Source organism: Vicugna pacos, chromosome X (genome assembly GCF_048564905.1).
Source record: "Vicugna pacos chromosome X, VicPac4, whole genome shotgun sequence".
Taxonomy (NCBI): Eukaryota; Metazoa; Chordata; class Mammalia; order Artiodactyla; family Camelidae; genus Vicugna; species Vicugna pacos.
In genome coordinates, this window is record NC_133023.1 from 27,707,007 (window position 1) to 27,731,801 (window position 24,795).

General features: G+C 33.0%; 1 protein-coding gene across 1 annotated transcript in view; it reads left to right on the top strand.

Annotated features, from left to right (window-relative positions):
• Positions 1 to 24,795, top strand: part of CFAP47 (cilia and flagella associated protein 47) — a 421,952-nt gene that overhangs the window by 132,479 nt on the left and 264,678 nt on the right. Inside the window, exons 27-30 of the mRNA XM_072956043.1 lie at positions 7,379 to 7,479; positions 11,299 to 11,424; positions 12,581 to 12,809; positions 20,312 to 20,533. Of these exons, the coding sequence (XP_072812144.1) occupies positions 7,379 to 7,479; positions 11,299 to 11,424; positions 12,581 to 12,809; positions 20,312 to 20,533 (678 nt within the window). The remainder of the gene's footprint in view (positions 1 to 7,378; positions 7,480 to 11,298; positions 11,425 to 12,580; positions 12,810 to 20,311; positions 20,534 to 24,795) is intronic.

Below are 24,795 nucleotides of genomic sequence, written 5' to 3' on the forward strand. Positions count from 1 at the left end.
TAACGGCTGATTTAGTATGCAGAAAGGTGTACAGTGTTTGTGTGTATGTGTGTGTGTGTGTGTGTGTGTCTGTCTGTCTGTCTGTGTGTACATGTGCTCATGCACTTAGAGTGAGGGAGGCAGATATATTAGGCCAATTTTATGAAGTTGAGTATCATAGATTAAAAATTATGAATAGTAGCAATTTCATTTCATTCAGTATAATATTTAAAGATATTTTTATGATACCTACAGATTTAGTAGAGATGAGACAATGCCAGTGACACTATAGGAATATCTTGTTTTTAAAATTGTAGCATCCAGAGGCGTCTTTTTGTAGTAACAAAAAATAAAGACAAGTCTAAAATAGCATCATGAGAATATTAAAGTAAAAGTGAATGAGAGTTATTTTGTGACCCTAAAACTGAAGTCATTTTTGTTTTATTGAAAAAAAATCTATCAGTCATAATTCTGGAACTTTATCACTATACTGCCGTGTATTTATTTTCTTATCTTCTCTTAATTGATTTTTAAAAACAGTTGCATAAAACAATATCTATAAAGTTGTATAGTTGAGCTAATAGCCTACAGAGACATTTTGTAAATAACATTGCAAAGCAGGGCAATAGAAATGAAACTATATGGAATAAGGAAATGACACTGTATAGTAAATTGAATCCACAGGAAGAAAAGATGAGAACCAAAAATGATAATGAAATCTAATATAAAAAGTATATAAATAGATTTTTCCTTTCTACTCTTAACATCTTCAGAAGACGTAAGATTATATAAAACAATAATTGTAACACTAGATCATTGTGTTTGTAACACATAAAGATGTAATTCTTTATGACAGTAAAAAAAAAATGGGCTACATTGGAGCAACATTTCATAACATATTGGAATTGAGTTAGTATAACTCTGGAGTAGATGCCAAGTTGACATGCATATTATAATCCTCAGAACAACCAATAAGAAAATAACTTAAAAATGCAGCTGAAAATCATGGAGGAATTAACATGGTATACTAGGAAGAATCCACTTAATACAGAATAAGGTGATGAAGAGCAAAAGAAAAAATGTGAAGCATACAGAAGACAGACAGCAGTTATAAATTCAAATATATCAATAATAATAATTTGAATGGATTAAGCAATCTAATCAAAGAGCAGAAATTGTCAGCTTGATTGGAAAAAAATGCTATTATATGCTGTTTACAAAACATACACTTTAGATTCAAAGATATGATTGAAATTAGAAGGATGGAAAAAGTTATACCATGTAGTTAGCAACTATAAGAGAAGTCGAATGGCATTACTAATACTAGTAAAAAGAGACTTTAAAACAAAAAAGGTGCCTAAAGAAAAAGATGGATATTTTGTAATGATAAAATTGTCAATCCATCAGGACTGTATAAAAATTATAAACAAATATGCACCTAACATACAGTCCAAAAAATCTATGGAGCAAAAATGACAGATTTGAAAGGAGAAATAGATAATTTAAAAGTAATAGTTGGAAACTTCAATACCTCAATATCCATAATGGAGACAATATCTAGAGAGAAAATCTACAGGGGTATAGAAAACTTGAAAAACACTATCAACTAAGCAGTCTTAATAAACATCTATAGAATAAACCACCTAACAGCAGCAGAAAGCACATTTTATTTCAAGTGCACATGGATCATTCTCTAGGACAGATTATATGGTAGGCTATAAAACAAGTCTCTATTTTTAAACATGATTGAAATCATACAAAATATGGACACCAACACAATGAAATGAAATTAAAAGTTCACAGCAGAATTTGGGAATTTCACAAATGTGTGGAAATTAAACTACATACTCCTAAATAACCCATGAGTCAAAGATTAAATCATAAGGTAAATTAGGAAGTATTTTGAGATAAGGGAAAATGAAAACACATAATTTCAGAATTTATAGAATGCAGCTAAAGCAGTGCTTAGAGAGAAATTTATAGATTTAAATACCTGTGTTCAACAAGATGAATGATTTTGCATCAGTAGCCTAGCTTTCCATGTTACAAAACTGGAAGAAACTAGAAAAAGAGGAGCAAATTAAATGCAAATAAAGAAGAAAGAAGGGAATAATTAGTCTGTATGTCAATAGATTAAATAATTTAGATGAAACTGGCAATTTTCTAAAAAGACATAAACTATCAAAACTCAAGAAGAAATAGAAAATATGAACATTTTTATAACAAGTAAAAAGGTTGAATAATTATTTAAAAATTTTTCCACAGTGAAAAGTCCACTCCCAGAGGATTTCATTGTTGAATTGTACTAAACATTAAAAAAAATCAAGACTAATCTTTCAAAAACTCTGTCTCGCAGTGTGCTTTTCACTTTTGAGACCTGGCTCAGTAGTTGTCAACCTTGAGAGCCACTGACATAGCTGCTTGGAGGAGCCCTTCCAGAAGGCTTTATACAACCCAAACACATAGTATATACTTTATATACATTAGGTGAAAGGTTGATGAGGTTCCATGATTATTCACATTTTTTCCATAGATTACTTATTACTTGCTTTTAATTGTGAATAATAATTACTAATTCATGTCCAGAATAAGCAAATCTATTGAGACAGAAGTTCAAAGCATGACTTCTAGGGGCTAAGGGGAGAGGCCAATGGGGAATGAATGCTAATGTATTTGGGTTTTATTTACAGCTTATGAAAATACCTTAAAATTAGGTAGTGGTGATATTCCATAACTCTGTAGATATATTAAAAACTACCAAATTGTACATCTTTAAAAGATGGATTTTATGATATGTAAATTGTATTTTTAAATGCTGCTATAAAATTGAAGACATCTGATGGACACCACCATCCTAAATGGCCAAGCTCAGCATCACAAATAATGAGGAACAGTAACCTGCTATGTTTCCTAATGCAGTTAAATAGCAGCTGTGCCACCATGCACAAGATTTTCTTGCCAGGAATGTTTAAACCTTATCCAGTCGTGAGGGGACAATCAGAGCAATTCAGACAACTAGCCTTGACTCTTAAAATATGTCAGTGCTATGAAGGATCAAACAAGACTAGGGGATTGCCCTCAACTAAAGGAGACTGAATTCAGTGGGTGATCCCAGTTTGGACCCTGGCATTATTGGGACTCCTGAATATGGGCTATAAATTAGATCATATTCTTGTACTAATGTTAAATTTGATGCTAGTGACAAAAGAATTATGATTATGTGGAAGAATGTTCTTGTCCTTAGGGAATACATGCCAAATATTGAGGTACACACACTTTTCCAGAAAAAAAAAACTGCAAGTAAAAGGGGAAAGAGAAATAAATGTGGCAAAATGGTAATTGATGAAGTAGGTGAAGGGTACATATGTGTTTATTAGTCTTTCAGTTCTTCTGTGAGTTTGGAAAATTTTAAAGTTGGGGACAGAGGAGAGAAATCATTAATGAGAAATGTTGGGTGAGCCCTAAATAACATAAGATAAAAATAAACTGTGCACTTCATATATGACTTTCCATACATTATGGTATTTACTGTTTGACTAATCATGCTAAATTATCAGTAATTTGTGTATAAAAATTATGTCTGTAAGAGTGGCCAGAAGTGTTTTATTTTCTTAATCCCATTTTGCATTGTCCCTGAAGGTACAGCAGTACCTTTTGTTTCTGTGCACAACTTCAAAATTTCCACCTCTAGGAGAATTTTTATGCATCCAACAGGAGGACTTATTTACATCAGTTTTGTAAATACTGGTTATGGTTTACTTAGAAGAGCATCTGAAGTCAAATTTTTCTTCCTGAGGGCCCAGGAGAATATTTATAGCTTCCAAAAGAGCCTTTTATTTAAGCCAGTTTTTAATGGGAACTTATGTAATTGAATATTATTAGAATAACCAGAAGTATTAAAAGGGCACACTATTTAATGAGATAATTGATGAAGTAAGTTAGTGAAAAAAGTTTGTGTTTACATTCATCATCATATATATGATTTTATGTAGACTTCCTAACTTTGAGCATTTATGCAAGACAGATCTGGAAGATAACCTTTCCTTTGCAGTGGTTAATATCATAACTTTGTTTCAGGCAGATTGAATTTGACCTTGAACCCTCTGATTTCTCAGTGTGTGACTTTAAACAACTATTGCCTTTTTCTGGACCTTGTTGTTGTAACCAAAGGCTGAGAAGGTTAATGATAGGTCTTCTCTAACACTGTTGAGAAGATTTATGTAAATGAAGTAATGCATGTTAGATGCTCAGCACAGTAGCTGCCACAAATAGTGTGAGCCCATATCCACCATGTTTATCAACATCTGTATCATATCAACTCTGTTGTTACCAGGAATCTCCATTCTGATTTTGGTCCAGTGAAGCATTCTAAATCACTCATGCCTGGGGGAGGGTATAGCTCAGTGGTAGAGCGTGTGCTTAGCATGCACGAGGTCCTGGGTTCAATCCCCAGTCCCTCCAATCAATCAATAAACTTAATTACCTACACCCTTCCCCCCAAAATAAACAAACAAAAAAATAAATAAATAAATCACTCATGCCTGAAAATTGCTATTTAAATCCCAGAATGAAATGGAAACCCATAATGTCAGAGTGCCTTTTCGTTTCACTGTTACTGTCATATTGAATATTTTTAGAGTAAATTCTCTATCACTAATGGTTCTTGTCTATATGGATTGGCATAGAGAATCCATAAATAATACCATTATTCTCTGATAAGATACCATAAAGTGCCCTATTTTCCCAGAAATATTTTTCTTAATGTGTGGCATGTTAGTATTACCAACTACAAGTCCCTTTTCTGTTTTAGTGAATTTTTAATAATAATGATGTCAATGTATAAAGCGTCCACATTCCCATATTGTATTAACTTGTATAATTTCTGTATCATGTGCTTGATAGAAGAATAAGGTCAGATATGGTCAAATGAATTTTGTATATGTTATTTATCCTTTACTCTGAAGAGCGTCTGAAATCACATCATCTCTGAAAAACTAGTTCTATAAAAAGAGATATATTTATTCCCACTTCATTCTCAGAATGAAATTTTATTTCAACCTTATTTTCCTTAGTTTTGTACCATTTTATAAATGTTTCAAGTGATAGTGCTTCTTTTGTTTGTTCAGTTGGTAGTTATCTTGGGTAGAGTTGTCCACAAGCTGATTTTTAGATGAGGACTCATGGGTACATGATTTATTAAGGAAGTGCTCCCAGAGGGGGGAAAAAAAAGAGTAAGGGGGTAAGAGAAGCAGAACAGGGAATCAGTCATCCCAAATAAATGTATATTTCAGTCAAAGTCCCAACCTTAGCTTGATCCCATAGGGTTTGCTAGAGATGAAGTTACATCTCACAATTTTTGCACTACTGGAGGCAAAGTCACCGGACTATCAAACTCCCACACCACAGAGGTGTGGGCTGCAAGAGGGGACCATAATCTCCTAAGACAATTGTGACTTTCAGAAGCTCCAGTAGTCCAGCAGTAATTCTCTGAAGAGGATCACAGTTAATTCAGCACGCCCACCTAGAGGATGGGAGCCCAGCACAGAGAGATTATACGCTGGGGGTAAGGACTTAAAGGCAGAACATACACAGCATTTGCTAGAGTTGTCTTTTTTTTTTTTTTTTCTTTTTTTTCCTCCTGCTACAATCACTGTTAAAACAAACTTAACATTTTTGGTTCTAAGATAGCGATGATGATGGAGTCTGTGGATAAACTGTGTTATTTAATCTACGAAATATTGTTAACCATTGTTGGTCAGTTCATGGAATTTTGATTGGTTGCTATGTTTAACATAAATACATAATTTGTGGAAGTAATGATTCATGCTATCAAGGAATTTAAAATTTCATTTTAAGGGGGAAATCATCTGGAAAAATAATTAAAGATAAAAAAACACAACTTAATCCTGAACAGGGCCATCTAATACATGTATTTAGATTGATGGAATGGAATGACTAGGGTTGGTTAAACAAGACAATGTTGAATCTGTATATTTTGCATAATATTTTAATACACATTAATTGATACAGGGAAAATCATAATACATTCCTTTGGGGGAAATATCATATGTAGTACTGAGGTAAAAATCAATTCATTTACATAAAACATGTTTATTTTAATGTCTTTTGACAACTCATGACATTTCAACTACAGATTTCTCTTGGTCTCATGCTATTTTATATTTTACTTGCATTAACTTGGGCTATAACATGAAATTTTATCAATTCACCTTGGCCAGTGACTATAAACTAGATAGAAGAGCTAATATGATAGCTGATTCAAGAGTAGAATTATCTTGATATGCTGTAGTACAGAACTGAAACCAATAAGGCAGTATTACAGAGATACAGATATAAAATAAAGTATTTCTATTAAAAAATCAGTTGCATGAGGACAGAGTTGTCACATAAGTTAGACAGGCCCAGTATAGTCTAAGAGTGTTTTGTGGCTGGTAAAAATAATAAGACAATTTCACAGTGCTTTCATAAAATAGAGTATGTGGGTTGTGGAAGGTAATGGTACTCACTACTGGTTGAATAATGTTTGAAGTATTGCTTTCAGTTCTCAGACACATTAAAGGGCAAACACGAAACAAAGTCATCTAAGAGAAAGTCACCTAAAGATGCTATGTGAAATATTTGGAGACCTTGTATTTGAGAGAACTCTTGATGTTCTCAATGTTTGCAATCTGGAAAAGAGAGTTTAGAGAAGTTACAGTGAGCTGTATTTAAATATTTGAAGGAATGTATTGTGGATTGTAGATTTTGTTCCATGTTTCTCTGAAACAGAATGCCTGGATATGAAGTCACAGTTCTCTAGATATGAAATGGGTTGTCTGTGAGTCATAAGTGTCATCCTTGTGGTGCCTCCCTAGTAGTAACAATCTGAGGCTAGATATCTTTTGTCACAGCTTCTATAGAAGAAAATGAGTAAATTAACTCTAAGGCTTCTTCAGTTCTAAAATTTCCTGAATCTGTTTGTGAACCTGCTTAATTACAAAGTATATTTCAGAGCATAATTAACAGAGAAATTTATCATCTCTGTTAAAAGCTTTAAAAGTAAATATTCTTGGGGAGGGTATGGCTCAAGTGGTAGAGTGCATGCTTAGCATGCAGGAGGTACTGGGTTGAATCCCCAATACCTCCTCTAAAAATAAAATAAATAAACCTAATTACCCCCCAAATAAATAAATAAAATTTTTTAAAAATTAAAAAAAGTAAATATTCTTAAACCATTAAAGCAGTAGGAGGTTAGGAAAAACAAAGTAGCTGGAAAGAAAAATGATGAATAATTCATGTCTTGATCATTAAAGGCATCCAGGACACTTAAAAAATCTTTCATTGTATTTACTGCATCTGAAAAATTTATTTTATTGAAATACAACGTTTTCACTTCTAGGTTTTCACTTCCAGTTGCTGCAGCAGCAGAAAACTGCATTCTTACTATTTATTCATATATGGCAATTCATCTTGATAAGCAGAAAATTATTGTAAAGAATGGTAAGTTACACATGACTATTGTCTCTAACTGTTAGTGTATATGTTCTTGTCATCCAAGGCTGACATCTAGAAATGGAGTGATTTTAAAATTAAGAGATGTTTACTAAACTTCTACCATTACCAGGGGCTATGTTTAACATTGAGAGTAGAATATGGCAGTGTCTCTTATTGCAAAAGTTGACATTCTAGTGAAAGATACATAAATAACTTAACACAAAGAAGATTAAATTAAGTGCTCTGTGTATGAGCTGATTGGCATCTTGGGAATGTGGGAGTGGTGCAGAGGTTATTGCTGATGTTGCCGAGTCCAGACTCGTTCTGCTCACCGCAAGATGGGCCAATAAATTGGAAGATGAGGTGTTGGGGCAAGGAATAGCGACTTTATTCAGAAAGCCGGCAGACTGAGAGGATGGGAGACTAATGTCTTGGAGAGCCATCCTGCTCTAGTCAGAATACAGGCTCCTTTTATACAAAAAATAAGGGGGTGTCATTGGTGGTTGTAATCTTCTTGCTGCAGGCATTCTTTGCTCTTACAGTCATCCCCGTTGGCCAGGTCATGTTGTCCTTGTAAACCTCCAACAAAACAAAGGCTATTCTCTACTCACTCATGTTGGAGGTTTGGATGACTTTATAGAAGAGATGACATTTGTGTAGAGTTTGAGGAATGATAATCTTGATTTGAACAGGATGATTTGGACAAAAGGTCAATATAGCAAAGACATGGGGGTATGATGGGAGACAAAAAGCAGAGAGTGTAAGTATGGGGCCACACCACTGCATCCTTTATTCTGTAACAGCGGGGCCCTTCCGTGGATTTGGGTGGTTTTGATCAGTGACTTAGAAAGGAAGCAAAGTTGGGATATGAGATGAATTAAAGTGGGAGAGTGATCAGTAGACCAGCTAGGAGTTGCTGCAGGAGAAACAGTGAGACAAGCTAAGAGTAATAGAAGAGAAGTTGCAGGCAGGGAACGATTTGAAATGTAAGACACAGAGGAGGATGCTTAATGGAGTACATTTCAGAGGAAGCGAAAGGATAGAGAGTGGGAAAAAATTCTCCCCATGTAGATTTTCAAAGTCTAAAGTTTCAGTGCTGAATTAGAGGTCTTTTCTTTGTTTTCTCATATTCTCCACTTGCTCCTTCAAATGATTACCACTCTGAAAACTCTTTAATCCTATTTTGCCTCAGTCTCAGGGGACAACCTTTTCCCTCACTTTTCAGAAAAACTGGAGACTATCAGGTAGGAACACTCTGAATTTCCAAATGCCAAGCATGCCTTGGAGCCCATCACAAAGTCAAGGAGACAAGACTCTCTCCTGCCTTGGGTCTTTGCTTTATCTGAATCTTATCTAGGGACCTTGCTTAATCAGCTAACCTTGCTTAATTACTCTGGCCCTCCAACTTCTGCCTCCTTCTCTTAGCTGCTTTGGGTGAGTGTGCAGGATGACATCTGGGAGGAAAGAGGAAACTGTATCCCCTTGCTGGATGGGCTTGTTCCCAAATTTAAGCCATGCATGTCTCCTTTATCAGTCAGATAAACCACTCAATTTCCTAGGGAGAGGGAGAAAACTAGCAAAGGAAACCAGGCTGTTAGATCCACTAAACTGCTGTCACTGCACTGCTGAACAGCAATTTACACCGTTGACCGCCCTACCGCCCCTTCCCTTCAAACTCTCTCTGGGCTTCCCCATACCATACTTCCCCAGGCCTCTTTTCACCTCTTTGATTGTTCCTTTTCAGCACATGTAGGTGACAAATTTTACATACATTCTCAAAATTTTAAACATTTTTCTGATGAATCTTGATGTTATATTTTTATATCCCTCTAATATTTTGGTGGGTAGATTATAACACAACATAATAGAGCAGAGGATAAAGAGTCACAGAACCTGGGCAGAAGTTCTATTTTGTGTTCTAACCTCACCATTTTGTCATATGCTTTTATCTTTAATTCTCAGATCCTCAAACCTCAGTTATTAAACAAAATGTGCATGGCAGGAGAGTAGCAAGAATTATTATCATCATCATCATCATCATCATTTCATTATTATTGCTATTATAGCTTATTATTGTTACTTGGCCACTCTTTTACATTTTTTATAATACTCCCCCCAAATAATGAAGAATTACTGTACAAAATATTGCTGTATCTTTAAAAGGAAAAAAATGAGTAGTTTTTGTGTTTGTATGATGATCGTTTAAAGTAATGCATCCATTTGGGTAATTTATATTACTGTAGAAAGACATCATGATTCTTAAATATTCTATAATATCTTTAGAAATATGTATAATAACTATTTATAATATGTATTTAGTGCCTCCCAGGCATATGGTGCTCCGTTGAGGACTTTATATTTTTTATTTCACTTAGTCCTCAACAACTCTGGTTCAATAATCTTACTAATCTCACTTTACAGATTAAGAAACTAAGTCATGGAGAGGTTGAGCACATTGCACCCAGGGAATTCTAACCAAATTTGTAAGACAACAGAGCCTACAGACATAGCTACTGCGCTCTAGAGTATATGTTCAGTAAAAGTGAAATCTTAAAACGTACTAAATATATCCAAACGTAAGGAATTATGATTTACTGGTTATAGTTAATATGCTGAATAAAAACTATCATATAAATCACTGACTTTAGTTGAAGGAAACAGATGTGGGTTTGTACCTCACTAGGAACTTTTTGTCATTTGATGGTGAGTTGAGAAGACACTGCCAAATGAACTATCATTCTGTCAACAACAAATCATTCTGTCATTGAATTTCCTAAGGCTCACTTCTGTGAAGTCTAGAGTGGCTTAGCATTCTGAAGATATGCACACCTGCTGGGTAAAAGTTCCCTGGCAAATTCTGAATGGCTTTGTATTGAAACAGTGGAAGAAACTTAGTATATTCCAGTTTATTTATATGTGTTATTGCCTATAAAGTAATCCTCACAACAAACACATGAACTGAGAACCTTTGGTTTCATTTTACAAATAAAAACACATGTTTCAGAGAACTTGTATAAAATAACTATGGTTTAACAGCTTTCAAATGAGATCTTTTTAACTGCACAGACTGTGCTTCTCTGACAATTAGATTATGAATGAGTGTGTGTATACACACATATATGTACACACATATGTGGACAGGTAGGCAGGTATGTAGGTAGATAGATAAATAGGTAGATAGGTAGGCAGGTAGATACCTGGCTTTGGGTGACATGTACTGCCTTTTCTTGGTCAGCATTGCCTTCAGTTGGGTTTGGATTACCATAGTGGCAAATTCTACTATATGCACAGCAACTATAACTAGAATAGAGGTCAAAAGCTGTACAAAATAGTATCAGCTTATAACCAAGCAGTGACTTCATTTCAGAAAATTAACTAAGAAAACCAGGAAGAAATTTCTTGTGTTTGTGACACTCTTCTTATATTTGATTGTGAACACTGTATATAGCAGTCCCAAAAATTTGGATGTAGAAACATTGAAAAGTTTTTGCATATTCTTGTTTATGCTAAAGTTGAACATTGTTCATTGTTCATAACTGATATACCATAATTATTGTCTTATTTATAAAATTCATTCAATTCAGAAAACCATATCACTATTTTTTTTCTTATTTGACATCTTATTTCATGTGTAATGGGCATTGAGACTTTTTCCATTTACTTTGTACTGTATATGTATATACATGTGTGTATGTATATATATTTAATTCATATATGTGAATATAATTTATATAATTATATATATATAAAATTCAACTTCAGTAATTTGATGATGAATTTACAAATGCTTGTTTGACCTACTCTGATCTAGTATGTCATTTGTAGATAAGGATGCCAGTTCTGTGAAGACTGAAGGCAAAGTTCTGCTTCCTAGCCGAGAGGCTCGATTACCCTCTCCTGCTCCTAGTAAATTTAGTGATGCTGGGCCTGCAAAAGGAAGATTATTTGTTGGTATGTGGCAAATATGTAGTGTCCCATTTAGACCCAATCCTTAACATGATCTGTTTAATATTATTTAATTCAAAACTTAGACTTTTTCAGGTAATAAAAAAATCTATGAAGAAAATTTGTCATTAGTTTTGAGTGGGTCATCTGCTTTGGGAGGTCTCGCCAATGATTTAGAGCAGAAATTCTCTATTGTTTTTGGTTCATGGTGTACTTAGTACCTTAGTACTTTTCCCTTAGGCCAAAAGATGTACCAGGCAGTTCCATTTATTGAATTGATTGGTAGAAAAACCCAAGAATATTAGTTCATATGTTATCCAACAGATGCTGTAGTGATACTTAACTAAAACGTTAAATATCCAGCAAAACCCCTATAAATTTGTTGTGCCCCTCTATACAGTTACCCTTGGTACATAGTTTGAGAACTGCTGAACTAGGGCTTGGTCTCCAAATTATTTAGCTGGGTCCAGTGTTGCCTATCTTAGAAAGAGATACAAACAGATAAATATATGAATTTGATATTATAATTAGCAATTAACTATTCAAATATTCCTTTATCTGAATTTGGATAATATTGAACATTTTCAGTTTTTATTGAATGGACTAAACCAAATTAAATATTGTGAGGTTTTGAAATGAGTTTGTGCTTGTACCATTACACAGGCAGATATTTTTGAAAAAATATGATAAAATCATTTTGCATTCTTGAAAATTTCTTTGACTCAAAAATGTTTTGTTTTATTGAAGTGCTTCACTTAGATAGAAAGTCATTTTGCATTTAAAACCAGTATTTTGTTTTTATTAGTTTTTCAGCTAAGGTTTAATTCTGTCTAAAGAGTAAAACTGAAGAATTGTCAAAATATTTTACATACATAATAAAAGGTTCCATTTGAGGGAATGTTTTCACATATCATTATGGCAAAGAGAAAATTTAATGCTTTTCTTTATTAAATTTATCTCTTTTTAAAGTATTTCTGTTGGGCATTTGAAAATAAATCTGTTTTCTTTATTTTGAGATATAATAAATTGACTCAGAATTTCTTTGAAAGTATGGAATAATTTGCAGAATAAACTCTATTTGTCTACATACAGATAACATTAGCTGACACTGTTTTACTGTATGGTCAAGTAACCCTTCTTTATAAACAAATGTGAATTTTAGGAATGGAAATAATACCTGAAAGATTGGAGTCAGGCAGAAGTAAAATGTCAAGGAGAGGCAACAGATCTGTGGAAAAGGAGGTGAAAAACGAGCAATTCTTTTTTCTTGAAGAAGGAACAAAAACATACAGCTTCTTTCAGAAGGTTGTAAATGCAGCTCAGACCTGGTTCAGTCTCTTTGGCTGGCCTGAAGGACCCCATTCTCTGTCTATTCCAGAGACTATAAGAAGGTAACAGCTATATGTTTATCTGAATCCCTTACTTTGTCTCATATAATAAGATAGCTATTTATTGGGGTTGTATGAAGTGAAACAACATTAAATCATTTATTCTAAACTGATGAATTATGAGGAGGCTGTTAAAGCAAAAAAATGCAAATAAAAATTCTTTAGTATGCATATACTTTTTTCTTCTAAACATCCTATGATTTTAGGCAAGCACTGAAAGCCTTTGAACCTCAGTTTCTTCAACTGCAAAATGTCAGTAGATGAAGTATGAGTAGGAAGAGCCCTTTAAAACTTGAAAAACTTGGGAACTCCACATTTCTATATAAATGAGATTCAATCTAGAGTATAGTCATGTAGACAGATAGCAAGTGATGTTAGTGAGGAAGACAGACAGTTTTTTTGACACTATCTCCTCTTTGACAATACATTTACCTCTTTCATGTGTTTTATTACTCAGCATATCTAAAATAGTTATAACTGCATTGGTTCTATCAAGTCACTTAATTCCCTTGTTAATTTTAATAGAAATGTAGGCACTTCCCTTGTTATAATATTGCTAGTGTAGTGGTTCTTAGAGCTTTCCTACCTCCTTTTTCATCCCTGCGGTAACTTGCTAGCACCATAGGGGAGAGTACTAATCTGTGTAGCTAGAAGGGCTGTATGAGAATTTTTGCATCTCTACCCAGGAGTGAGCTCGGTTACACTAAGTCTATAGTTTTCCCTTAAGTTTTCTTTTTCAGTTTTTTAAATAATAGGTCAATATCAGCTTTAGAGAATGGATTCACTAATATTTCATCTTTGCCTATGCTGAGGGAAAATTAATGCAGCAGATAGACTGAATATTTACAGACTCCATCATAAATCATCTGACTCCAGGGAATTTTTTAGAAAAGTTATTATCTTACAACTTTTCAGTTTTTGGCTTTGGTGTTCTACTGAATATTTTATCTATTTTGAGTAAATTTTAATGATTTATTTTCATTTTCAGGTAAATCATTGATAGGACATTTAAAATTTATCTAACAGTTGCAACTAGTGGTATTATGGTTTATATGTTTATAGTCTCTTCCTAACTTATAATTTTATTTTTTCTTGATTTAGATACACTTTTATGTCCCATATAATGGATAAGTTCTTGGATTCATTTATTCATTTCTGTGTTTTCTAAATTATTTAAAGCTGAGTTTTTTTCTTTGTGATTTACTTTTTCTTCAAACTTGAATGGCATGCTTATTTTCAGATCTATACATTTGTCTCTGTTCCACATTGGATGCATCCCAGAATTTTTTTCTATTAAGTGTTCTTATTTTTGTTGTTTTTTATAGAGCTTGTGATTTTCATTTTAATTTTCCATATTTTTTATAATGATTGCTAATTTGTTGTATAATATGTTATTGCATTCATGCATTATTATTTACTTGCCCATTCACATGAATTGTTTGGCATTTACTTATGTTATTTTGTTGTATATTTTGTTAAAAACAATGCAAGGTTGAACATATCTGTTTATAAATGGTAACAGACATTTCTGGATGTTATATAGGAAAGTTCACAGAGGTGGGCTCACTCAATCAAATAATAAAAGCTTTTAAAAATCTTTTATATTTTTAGATAATTTTCTAGTAAGTTTCTGTTATATATCCCTACTAATATTCACACTGGCCTTCTGGTTGTTTCCTGATGGAGTTGAGAACTTCGCTATTTTAAAAATTGGGAAACAGCCCATGCATACTACCTGGGGAAGGGCAGTTCTAAAGGAGTATGAGGCCTCTCTAGCCCTGGAAAGAAAGCTGCCCACAACCAAAAAACTTTGAATAAGGAAACACTTTCTCCAAGTGACATTGTTATTTAGTGCTTATTTTTTGATTTGGAATCTTTGGATCATGGACTCTCAGGCTAAGAAGATACTTTCTCAGGAACATGTAATGTTGGCAATGCTTACAGTCCTTCTTCGATGTCTCCTACATTACCCTATCATCTAGAATCATTCATTGTTTCTGATGAGAAATCTATTGTCATATTTCATGAGTACCATGTTCATTCTCTCAAAATTATTTTATGGTTCCCATTTTTCTGCTAATCTTTTTATCCTGCAACTTAATGGCAATAAATTCTGAGTGTGGGAACATTTTATATCATTCAATCTGCTTTGCATTCAGTAGCCCTTTCACTTACAAAACTAATCTCTTAACTGTTTTTCCCTGCCTCCTTTTCTGCTATTCCTGCCCTTTGTTGTCTCTCTTTTCTCTATCCTCTCTTTCTTAATCTCCTTTTAGAATGATGGTGAACCTGCATGACTAATCCTTTGTATCACTTTCAATTAAGTCTTAATGTTTTTCATCTTTTTCTGTATTTTGCTTTCTTATACTTGTAGATCTCCTTCACTACTTCTTCAAGTCTTCTATAACATTTTAAAATTGATATTTATAGTTTTGTTTTCTAAGAACTCTCTGTCATTCTTTAATTCTTTATTCTTTGTCTCTCACCCTCTTTTCTTTACCTCCTTTCCTCCTTCCTTCTGTGTTTTTCTTTCATAATAGCATCCTATTTTTATGTTATGGATGCATGCCTTCTCAAATATCTCTTCCATATGTAGTATTTTTATTAATCATCATGATTACTACCTCCCAGTTCACTTCCTTCCTCTGCATCTGCCAATTCTCAATTTAGAGCCTCTCTTAAGTTCCTCTGAGAAAAAGGGCTTCCTTTTCCCTTGTAGCATACTGCTGTGCAGTCCATCATTGTAACTTATTCCTCAATACAGTTCTATCCATTCTCTGTCTTACAGTCTTGAAAGTTTCTGGTATACTAATGTTTCTTTTCCTGATTTCATTTTTGTTGTAGATTTATTCCCTACCAATTTCCATTCCCACAGGTCATACATGAAAGTTCCAGTTGCTTTACATCCTAGGAAGTACTTAATATTGTCAGTCTTTTCAATATTAGCTCTTTCTGATGGTTGTTATTTGAATTGATATCTTACTATTGATATTGAGAAAATTTTTACATGTACTTGGTCATTTGAAAATGCTGCATCATAAAGAGTCTGTTCATGATTTTTTCCCATTAAAATAAATTGTATTCTTTTTTTCTTATTTATTTGTAGAAATTTTATGAATTTTGTATGTACGTTTATTGTTGGTTATATGTATTGTGAATATCTTTTCCCCAATTTTAATGTACTCTAATTTTTGAATACTTACCTTAATAGTTACTGCTTTTGTCTGGTCTTTAAGAAATCTTTCTTTCCCTGATACATGAAGATATCCTCCTAGCAGCTTTGTTACTTTGTCTTTCATGTTTGATGTTTGGGCCTCCTGGCATTTACTTTTACATATGTTGTGAGATAAAGGTCAAGGTATATTTTATTTTTCCCTATTTCTTAAAATATGAATATATGATTGACTCAGTACCAGTTATGGAAAAGACCATCCTTCCTACTCCCTTTCTACTGTACAATGCCTCCTTCCTTATAAGTTAAGTATTCATATAGTTGTAAATCTGTGTAGTATATTCCTTTGATTAATTTATATACTTATGCATCAATATCAAATCATCTAAAATTCTGTTACTTTATAGTTCTTGATATCCAGTAGTGTAAGTACTCAAAGTTTATTGTTCTTCAGTATCTTCTTAGCTACTTATGCCATTTGCATTTCTATATAAATATTAGAATCAATTATAAGTATCTGCCCCAAAAAGGCACCTTGCCATTATTTTTATTGTGATCGAACTTTGTCTATGAATACATTTAGAAAGAAATGACATCTTTGCACTGTCACCTTAATCTGAAAACAAAGCTTTTATCTTCCTTTATTTAGCTCCTTTAGAATTTATTGTAGTTATGATTTATAGTTTTCAGTTGCAGTTCTTGCACATATTTTGGTAGATTTATCCTTGGTTATTTATTATGTTTTGGAAGTTATGTTAAATGACATTTTTTCTTATTATGTTTGATTTTTCTATATGCTATGTATAAATAATGTTGATTATCATATACTGACATTTATTCAGTAGTCTTGTTAAGGCAACTTACTAATTCTTTGTCTGTAGTTTTTTTTTTTTTTATTTTCTGAAACGTATCTGCAAATGATCACTTTTTTTTTCTTTTTCACTTCTTACATCTTTGATTTCTCTTCCTTGAGTTAATACGTTGGCTCCAGTCTCCAGTTACATAATGAATGGTAGGCATCTTCCTCTTAATCTCAATTTTAGGAAGAAAACCTTTCAACATTTATCATTAAGTATGAGGTTCACTCTCTGCTTTTTATAGAGACCTTTCATCAGTTTATGAAGTTTATTTCTAGTAGTTATGAGTTTTCATAATGAAAAGATTTAATTTTTAAACTATAAATTTTATCTAAATTTGGCTGCATATTAATTGCATATTTTTATATATAATATATTATTTTCATTCCATTCTTTTTTTTTTCTAATTTCCGATGTGATTTATAAAAATTGTCTAGAAGCTTATGTTTGGTGATTTTGCTGTTGGTATTCAGCATAATTTCATTGAGGTCAGAGACCATCCCCTTTGAAATTTTTGGACATTTGTTTATTAGCCAGCATTTAGTTTTTATAGAAATTTCAACTTGAAAATATTGTGTATTTTGTAGTTATTGAAAGGTATTTTCCGTCTACACACATGGTACAAGTTTACTTATTATATTCTTTAAATAATACATATGCTTACTGATTTTTAAATTATCAATTATTAGGATAAATTGTTAAAGTCTTTATTTGTATTTGTTATTTGGCTACTTTTTAAAAATTCAGTCATTTTGCTTTACATATTTTGAAGCTGTTACCAAGTACGTTGAAATATGCAATTATAATATCTTCATGGTGTATTGCAACTTTTATGCCCATGGAATGTCTGTCTTTATACTTAGTAACGGTTTGTGCCTTAAATTCTAAGCTGTCTTATATTAATATAGGTACATTACTCCTGGTTAATATTTATATAGCATTTTTTGAATCTTTTACATAAATCTTTGTTTCCTATGTTTTTGGCTATGTCTCATTTTATGCCGTATACATAGCTTGTTTCATATTCTTCTTTAAATCTTTGTCTTTCAATTCAACTTTATGGTTTATATAAATTTAATATAAATACTGTAAATTTGGATTTAAGTCTATGATGTTTTCAAGTTCTTCTATTTTTCTGTCTACTCTGTCTTCCTTTTCTTTCCTTTTTTGCCTTCTGGATTGATTAAATATTTTCTTCTTATTTTTTGATTTATCCTCTACTAGCTTAGAAGTTAAATATACTTCTTACACTTCTCTTATTTTAATGATTACCTTATATATATAGCATACATTATTAATTTATTGAAGTCTTATGCTAACTAATAATTTTATCCTCTTCCCTGATATTACAAGGACTTATGATATTTTAACTTTATTTTCTTCCCCCTGACATATGCTATTGTTGTTGTGTATTGTAACCATATATATATATATATATGTCCCAGATTTTGTTATTAATCAGTCAGTATTTGCCCATATATTTACCAATTTAATTTTTCTTCATTCTTTTTGTATCTTTGATCTTCCAGATAAGATGATTTTCTTCCTCTCAAATAATTCTCTTTAAATATTTTAAGCCACTTGGTAACAAATTCTGTGTTTTGTTTCTGAAGATAGCTGTATTTTTTCACCTTTATTCTAATTATATAATTTTGTTTAGCATAGGATTCTAGGTTAGCAGTTATTTTCTTTTACCATATTTAAGATGTATTATTTTCTTCTGTATTCTACTGTTTCTATTAAGAAGTCATCTGAAATTAGAATTTTTACCGCTTTGAAGGTGTTTTGGTGGGGGGGGGTACACCTTTAAAATTTTCTCTTTATATTTGGCTTTCAGCAGCTTCAGTCTGAAATGCTCAGGTAAGTTTTCTTTGTAGTTTTTGGGGTTCATAGTGATTCTTTCATCTGTGATTTGATTTATTTTAATTGTCAATTTTGGAAAGTTCTCAGCCTATATCCTTTCACATTTCGTGACTGCTCCATTCTTTTGGGCTCCTCTTCTTTGCTCACTCTTCTTTGTTTCCCATCCTTTTGTCCATATATATTGCAGTATGGATACTTTCCAATGATCTGTATTTCAGCGCTTAGTTTGCTCTTCACTTAATCTGCTGTTAAAGTCATCCATTGCTCTCTTAATTTTACTTACTGGATTTATTTGTAAATTTTCCATTTAATCATTTTTATATAATGTATAGTTCTCCATTTAGTCATTTTTATATAATTATAGGTGGACGTTCTAAACATAGTACCTACACTGAATTTAAAAATCTGTGTCTTACAACTGTATCTGGGACCCCTGTGTGTCTGTTTATATTGTTTATTATTTCTTCCCATTTACACTCATTTTGTTGCTTTTTTTTCCTTTTTATTTAGTGATAGGTTATGTTTTCATTCTGTTTAGACCATTTATCTTTTTCGTAATTTTTGTAGAAATATTTTAAGGCCTATGATGGTGCTGATTTTCTTCATGAAATATTTCTTTGATCTGTTGGTAACGTCAGGATATACTAGGTTTACTATATACATTACTTATCTGGAGACTGAGAAAAGAAAGGTCAAGTAACTTCCATAAAGTCACAGAGTAAATGGCAGAGCCAGAATTTGAGGACTAATAGTCAAACCCTTACTTTTACTCTCTCTTGTGTATGCTATACAGACCTTAAACTGGAGAACTGCTATTCAGAATGGTTCCTTGGGCACTTCTTATTTGTCAGTCTAAGCTAGTGACATTTGTCACTTGGCTAGCAAATAAATATGCAATGTAGTACTAGATATTTGATAAACTGTCAGCATCAAGAATTGGTTGGAATTTTTTTACTCCATTTAATAATTAGCGTGTGTCACAAGTTGGTCTGGGAGGTTTCATGAAATAAAGATTGCATTGTCTTATTTAAAGAACAGAAAAATATGTGGAAACAATAGGTCTTTGGACTTTGTCTTTAAAATGATAATCCCCACTCATGTAGCCAGCGTACAGGATATGCCCTTCTAAGTATTTAAATATAAATATTGAGAAAATGTGTGTAAATTTGTCTTTGTATATACATGTGTGATGAATGTTTGAAATTTGTCTTGCAAACAATTATAGGTATGATTATTTTTAATCTATAGTGTACAGAATTGAGTGCAATGAGTTGAGATAACTTGTTACACTCACGTAGCTGGTAGGTAATAGGTCCAGAATTTAACCCTTATACTGTTTTTCTGAAGGACTTAACATTTTCTTATCACAATCCAATTTTTTAGACTTGACAATTGCAACATTAGATAATGATGTGTGCTTAAACAATTTATTGGAAAGCTCTCAGGTTATTAAAAAATCTAATTTTTATTTACAAAAGGTAGGTAAATGAAGTAAATTTTGTCATCTCTTATTTGATTTTAAATAGAATTTTATTTAGTCATTGAGAATGTTTTTTTTTCCTCTGTAACAAACATTTTGAGGTGTTTTTAATTTTAAACTTGTTCTCCCACAGGGATGTGTATAAAATACAATTCAAGTCATCAGCCAAATCACCCCAAAAATTTTCCAGACAGAATGACTTTTCCAGATATAATAAGACCATTTATGATGTGATGCTCCACTTAAGTGGAAAAATGCCACCTGGAATTAGTTCAAGTCAGTCTTTACCTGTGAATTATCCTGAAAGAGTGATTCAACTTCATTTGCAACATTCTTTACTTCTTGACTTTCTCAAGTAAGGGCCTGAATGTGCTAATTTTAAAATGTAATTGTGGTATGGATAGATAGATAAGTAGATAGGTGGATGGGTAGATAGACTTTGGTATTATTTGTCTTTTTATAAAATGTTTACTAAGTTCCTACTACATACATAACCCTGTAATATGTACCTTAGAAAAATAATAGAAAATAAGCACTTCATGACCTATGGAATTTATAATCTAAAGCAATGATTAATGTATCCATATCATTGGGATGGTGTGTTCAACAGATTACCAGCCCTTCCTCACAGAATTTATGATGGTAATTTGCATTTGTAACAAATTTCAAGTGATCCAGGCACTTCTGGTCCATGACCTCATTTTGAGAATCCTGATGTAAGGGAAATATAGAAATCCATTGAAAAAAAGGGAACGAAATCAATAAATTTATTCTTCAGATTACTGTTAGTATAATCTCAAGTTATGGATATTTTGAACTTTTAATCTGCATGTTAAAGTCTTCTAATATTCAAATAATAGGCAATGAAATTTTCCATAAATGTTGATAGAAAGTATAGGAAGAATACTTGTCATCATTAATGTCTGTGTTCCTCAGCAGAGATTAAATGGCAAGTGGCCAAAAAATGGAAACGCAATCTTCATTAAAAACCTCAGGGGAGTGTTGGTGGATTTATAACACTTCTGCTTACATTTGCGGTTTCCCTGTCCACTAGAGTCTCCACATCCATAGACAGTGTTATCACTCCATCTTCCATGCTCCTGTACCACTAAAATAACACTTGTTACTTGTCCTTGTTTGTATAATATGGTTAATATATTTTAAAATATAGCCCTGTGTTTTTATTTGTTACTTCTTTGCATTTTGAATCTACTGCATAGTTGGCCAGAGATGTTCACCTACTTTGGCAGGGATGGGGATTGAGGGTAATAAGAGGGCACTTACAGCAGGAATGCAAATAGAAGATTTGATGTTCATTTTTTAAAAATTTCCAGATCAGAATTTTTCAGTCCCTAGCAATCCTATGGTCTTAAAAATTAGACACGGTATGGAACAAAATGTATTTTCTTCATGTCTTTTGTTCTCACTATTATGTCAGTAGCCAAAACTGGCTGGACTTAAAAGAGATCTAGGAGTTTCAAAGTCACTGAAGGTGACTGAGTTAAGACCCAGGCAAAATGTTATGGAAGCTGACTAAATGAGAGGGACCCCACTGAACAGGCAGAACAGTAGGAGTGGCTGGCTCTGAAGCCACAATATTAATGAAAAATATATGAGGACTGGAGAGTGGCTGAGTCAGTTATGAAAGACCTTCTTGGTCCTGGGTGAGGCTAAGAGGAGAGACACAGGATCCCCATCTCAGGTGTCAGCAGCAAATGGCCACATGTGAACTAGGCTCCAGGCAGAGAGGGGCATTGTCAAAGAGCCTGAGGATCCAGAAAGGTAGTCACAGATGTTTATATAGATGTTAGAGTCCCTCTCCCCTACCTCACGAACACCCACTGTAGGGCTGATCCCTTTTCTCAGAGCTCTTACACAATCTGGAGATCTCTCCTTTATAAAATAATGTCAAGTTAAAGATACACAAAGTACATACATGGCTTTAGAAGAGACTCAAGAAAGTTTGAAGACCTGAAGTTGAAGCTTTATTTACTAGACAACAAGTCTACCTCTTCCGAGATGCCATCTTGTTGGGGAATGGGGAGGTCTGAAATTTTGACTGTTTATCCCATAGAACAGTTACTGTGAAGAGACTGTTCAGGTTAGAAGAGGCTTAGATATGTGAATATTCAGGTCTACATTTCCTGTATTCCTCTACATCCAATTTGGATGGGAGAATGAGAAAGATTCTATCAGTTAAGGAAAATAGCACAGCTGTGTATAACTGTAAATTACTATTTTTTATTGAAGTATAGTCAGTTTACAATGTGTTAATTTCTGGTGTACATCATAGTGATTCAGTTATGTATATGCATATATGTGTGTGTGTGTGTATATATATTTCATTATAGGCTATTATGAGGTATTGAATATAGTTCCCTGTACTATACAGTAGGACCTTGTTGTTTATCTATTTTATATGTAGTAGTTAGTATCGGCAAATCCCGAATTCCCAATTTATCTCTCCTTCCTTCCCCCCTCCCTGGAACTATAAGTTTGTTTTCTATGTGAGTCTGGTTTTGTTTTGTAAATAGACTCATTTGTGTCATTTTTACAGATTACACATATAAACACCACTAACTTATTCATGGGTCTGTGTACCCCACTAATTTGTAAGCATGCCAAAGACAGGAATCACATATCATTCATCCAGCATGTCTAACACTCATGGTCATTGATAACAGAATGGGGACCATGTTCATTTAATATTTAATTATTAACATTGTCTCTCACAGAGCTTTGCTTTTTGAGCTTATGTGGTAAATGGAATAAAACTTTGAAATTGGATCTCAGGGCAGTTATAAAAGAGTAAGCAAACATTTGTGAAATATAAAAATTAGGGGTAAAAGAAGAAGAGGTAAAGGATTTGCATCCTAGGAGAGGTATAACCAGTGAGAGAGGGTCAAGTTGGAGAAAGATGGGGTATATATTATGAATGCTATACATTGATCATTATTTACAATATTAAACTATGAAGTCCTAAAAATAACCTCAAGGCATTTATTCCATAATACCTATATTAGTTTGCTAGAGCGACCATAATGAAATACCTCAGACTGGAAGCCTTAAACAACAGAAATGTATTCTCACAGTTCTGGAGTCTGGAAGTGCAAGATCAAGGTGTCTGCAGATTGGGTCTCTTCTGAGGCCTCTGGCTTGGCTTGCAGGTTGCCACCTTCTTTCTGTGTCCTCATGTGGTCTTCCCCTGTGTGCACACCCCTCTGGTGTGTCTTGGTGAATCCAAATTCCATGGTTTTATAAGGACACTATTCAGATTGGATTAGGGCTCATTCTAAGAGCCTCATTTTACTTTAATCACCTCTTTAAAGGCCTTAATTCCAAATACAGTCACATTCTGAAATACTGAGAGTTAGGGTTTAACATAAGACTTTTAGAGGCACGTAGTTCAGCCCATAACAATACCATATGTCTTTTCTTATTAAAAATATTATGTGGTTGGATGTTATAGTTCACAATAAATTTTATATTGCTATATTTGAAATAATATGCTTAATGTTTCCTGTCTTTTGTGCCTGTTATGGACTGAATTGTGTGTCCCCAAAATTCACTTGTTGAAGCCCTAACCGCCATTGCAACTGTATTTGTAGGTAGGACCTTTAGGATATAATTATGGTTAATGATGTCATAAAGATGGGACCCTAAGCTGTCTTCCTGAGAGGTCTCAACAGAACCCAAATTGGCTGGCACCTTGCTCGTTCTGGGACTTCCAGCCTCAAGAACTGTGAGGAAATGAATGTGTGTAAGCCACCCAGCCTGTGGTTTTCTGTTATGACAGCCTGAGCAAACTAATGCAGTGCCTAACTTCCGTCAATATAATTTCACTTGTTTATACGCAATAATCATTTTTATGATATAATTATTTTTCATTGAAAACATACTTTCTTGATTTATAATTCCAATAATGTAAATCTCAGAACAGAAGCAAAATGCAAACATCATATACCCTGCATTGAAACTGTAAAGTAGGCTATCACATAAAATAGAACTACTGTAACTCTTACTTTCTAATTGCATTAATTTTTAAATAAATTATTCATACATCAAAATGAATACACTTAGAAAAACCAGCTCACTTCCCTTTATAAGTAAATTTAATGCTATTTGTGATTTCACTTCTTTTATCTTTAAAAGCTTTATATCCTTCTTACTTTTGCGTGACCATTATGGTATCTTATTTAATGGTGTTGCATCTGAGAATGGAAATATCTCAAAGCAACAGCATAAGAAGTGATTCTGAAACAGTGCACTGAATGGTTTAAAAGAGCATGACTTTTGAATGAGACAAAAGCAGGCTTAAATTCTAGCTCTTTTGTACTTCTGTGACTTTGCACAAATTACTTAACTATTTAAGCTCCAATTTCAGTATCTGTAAAATTGAGAATGATAATTCTTAAATTTATTTGGTTGGTAAAAGTGTTAGAAATAATAAAATGTGTATTACATAACACATAGTAGAATATTATTAATTTAAATGCAGTAAATCATGATCTATGGCTTTTATACGCCAGAATGTTTTCTTAAATTATTTTTAATATGGTAACCATTAGTGACATACTGAAAACTGACTCTTGTGATACTATTTCAGGAAACAGAATA